The 2,833-nt window shown below is 40.2% G+C and overlaps 1 protein-coding gene across 1 annotated transcript in view; it reads right to left on the bottom strand.

The window, feature by feature from the left end:
- Nucleotides 1-210: 210 nt before the first annotated feature.
- ccnt2b (cyclin T2b) overlaps nt 211-2,833 on the bottom strand; it is a 17,804-nt gene continuing 15,181 nt past the window's right edge. The window contains exon 9 of the mRNA XM_056447641.1: nt 211-2,478. Coding sequence (XP_056303616.1) covers nt 1,543-2,478 — 936 coding nt within the window. The 3' untranslated portion in view covers nt 211-1,542. The remainder of the gene's footprint in view (nt 2,479-2,833) is intronic.

Genomic DNA, 2,833 nt, shown 5'->3' with positions numbered 1-2,833 from the left:
GCAATGTTACAGCAAATATGCTGATCTTCAAAATATTGTTCATAGGGAGCTGTGTAAGCATATGGTGCATGAACGAACAAAACTTGCAGTTTTTTGAATGACCAGGGCAATTTTTCCCCCCTTAACCTCCATTTTTCTGAAACTGAACTGCAGTTATTTTATGAGATGCATATAAAAATCTGTATTTAAAATAAAAATGAAGACAAACCATTTTGATACGCAATTTTCTTGGATGTTTATTAGACAATCCAAAACATCATCCATACAGACTCAGATCTAACACTATTATAAAGAACTGTGGCATTCCAATAAAATAAAATAATAAAAGACAGAAACCTAAAAGTTTCATACAGTTCCAACGGTGGGCAAACACTGAGGCACAAACCTTTGGTATCTGGTGAGAGGTTTTTTAACAGCACAACAGGAGTCTAGGCCACATCTAGAGAGTGAAAAATCTCCTCTTTACCCTCCATCCAAAACCCTCAAAATGGTCCCAATGCAGTTTTAAGAGCACCGGACAGAAAACTAAGTTAACTGCTGCTTGATCTGAATGGGAGCCCACTTATTAACCAATCAGAATCAGCAGCCAATGAGGAGAGAAGATGGGAACGTAAATCAAATCTTAAATACTGAGATCATAGGAAATGGGACATTTACACACACAGGCTGCTAAAATCTCTATCATACAGTTTTAAGGCTCGACGCACACCATGATGAACAGAAATAGATCAGCTGATAATTCTGGGACGTGATCTTGACCGTTCAAACCTGGCACACGAAACAAAACAAAGAATTTCTCAGTGAAAAAAAATGACATTTTGCTTTCCACTACTGTAAAGGGTCAAAAAAGAGAAAACGAATTACAAGCATAAATGTCTTAAAAATTGTAAGACATAATTACTACGCAAAAAGACCCTTGATGTCATCGGTGCGGCTTTCTAACAAAGGATAATGTAAAACGGATACTTTACAGTACAATAAAATTTACAATATATGGAAAGCTATATAATGGAATTGTGTACAGGCATTTTTGCGAAATTCCAGCTAAAATTTGTGAAGTTTCGTGAAGTTTTTACCTTTAAGAACCTACAAACCTGAGCATTCGTGAAATAGAATTAGACATAGATATATATCGATACAAATAACAGTGAACAGATATCTGCACCTTCCTTTTGTAAACAGTCACACGTTTCTATTTTCATCCCTTTGATAAACGAAAAAATATCAATCAAGCATGAAGAACATACATACTTTATCACATTGCGCTTTTCCAACTAAAACACTTCAAGATCGCCGAAGGCTTTTCGCAATCTCTTTTTAGCAAGCTCTACGAAAGTTTAAAGTCGTAAATTCACAATTGTTGCTCAAACTAAAACGTCGTCACAACCTTCACCTTGTAGTTTTTCTTTAACTTCAGTGATAAAACCAATTAAAGAGACTATGACATGTAACGAACGAGTGATTCTTGCATAAAATTAGCACGAGAACGACAATCGTACGTTTTTTTGAGGGTTTATGTAAAAAACGTCAGATTTTTTTCCTTTAAATTTGGAAGTTTTGTGCATTTAATAGGGAATCAAGCATATTAAAAGTGTCTTCATAATCCATGTGTGGACCATTATTTATTAAAGCAGCATTGGGCTCAGAACCGTGCCCCTCCCCCATCCTCCTGTCAATCTTCGCCAACTGGGGTTGGCCTATCGCTTGATTGACGGATATGGAGGCGGAGGAGGAGTGGCTCTTGGAAGATCTGTGAGATTTGGATGAATGATGGTGGTGATGGTGGTGGTGGTGATGACTACCATGCGAGTGAGACGAATCGTGTCTCGCTGTTTTGTGGGATGAATGTTCGCGATGTTTCTCCCTGCTGGAGCGCGGACTGTGACGGCTCTTACTACTGCCGCTACTGTCAGACGATACCTTGATCTTCATTTTTAGCTCTTCTTGACTAGCAGAACCATTCTCTGATGAGGAAGGGTGTCGTCGTTTGAGCGACCCGCTCTTCGACGGTCGCTCCAGTACCTGCTGTTGATTATACTTCAGCTTGATAGATGTAGACGGCTCGGATGTCAAATGGCCATGCTTTCGATGTTGATCACTGTCCTCTTCTTCATGTCTGCGTCTCTGTTCTAATTCGGCCGCATGCTTTTCACGGTATTTCTCTAGAGTGAGTTTCTGAGGAGCCAGAGTGGCAGAGCTATGTCCATGTTTGCTTGTCGGAGCCGTCTGGAGCGCAAGAAAAGCATCGGCAGTTTGAGAGATTGGTGCAGGAAAGCCGAAAGCAGAACTCTGCAAGTTCGACAGGCCATTAAGAGACAGTGAAGCACCATCCAACGGGAAAGAGTTGGACGGGTCAGAATACATGCCCGCTCCCAGGTCACACATGCTACTCATCAACGAGGTGTCCTGGTTGAGAGATTGGAAAGAGCCGTCTAGTGATTGGTTGTCAAGTTTTGGTTTCTTGGCAGCTTGTGTGGCCTAAAACGAGAATAAAAATAACTTATTACTTGAGTTTGCAATCAAATGTGTCACAAAAATGTACAAGCATACACTCGTCGGCCACGTTTGTTAGGTACTCAACACAAATATCAGTCTATCACATGGCACCAACTACATGCATTTAAGGATGTTGACATGAAGATGATGTGCTGAAGCTCAGCAGTAGAATGAGGAGGAAATGTGATTTAAGTCGCTGATAGGGAAATGACTGTTGGTGCCAGTTTGCAGATCTACTGCTATTTTCACATATCGCTGTCTTTGGCACTTACAGAAAATGAGTCTAAAAAATTTAACTATTAAGTGGACCAAAATGCCTAGTTGGTGGCAGAGGACA

This window comes from Danio aesculapii, chromosome 22 (genome assembly GCF_903798145.1).
Source record: "Danio aesculapii chromosome 22, fDanAes4.1, whole genome shotgun sequence".
Lineage (NCBI taxonomy): Eukaryota > Metazoa > Chordata > Actinopteri > Cypriniformes > Danionidae > Danio > Danio aesculapii.
This window is presented reverse-complemented; position numbering and strand designations above follow the sequence as displayed.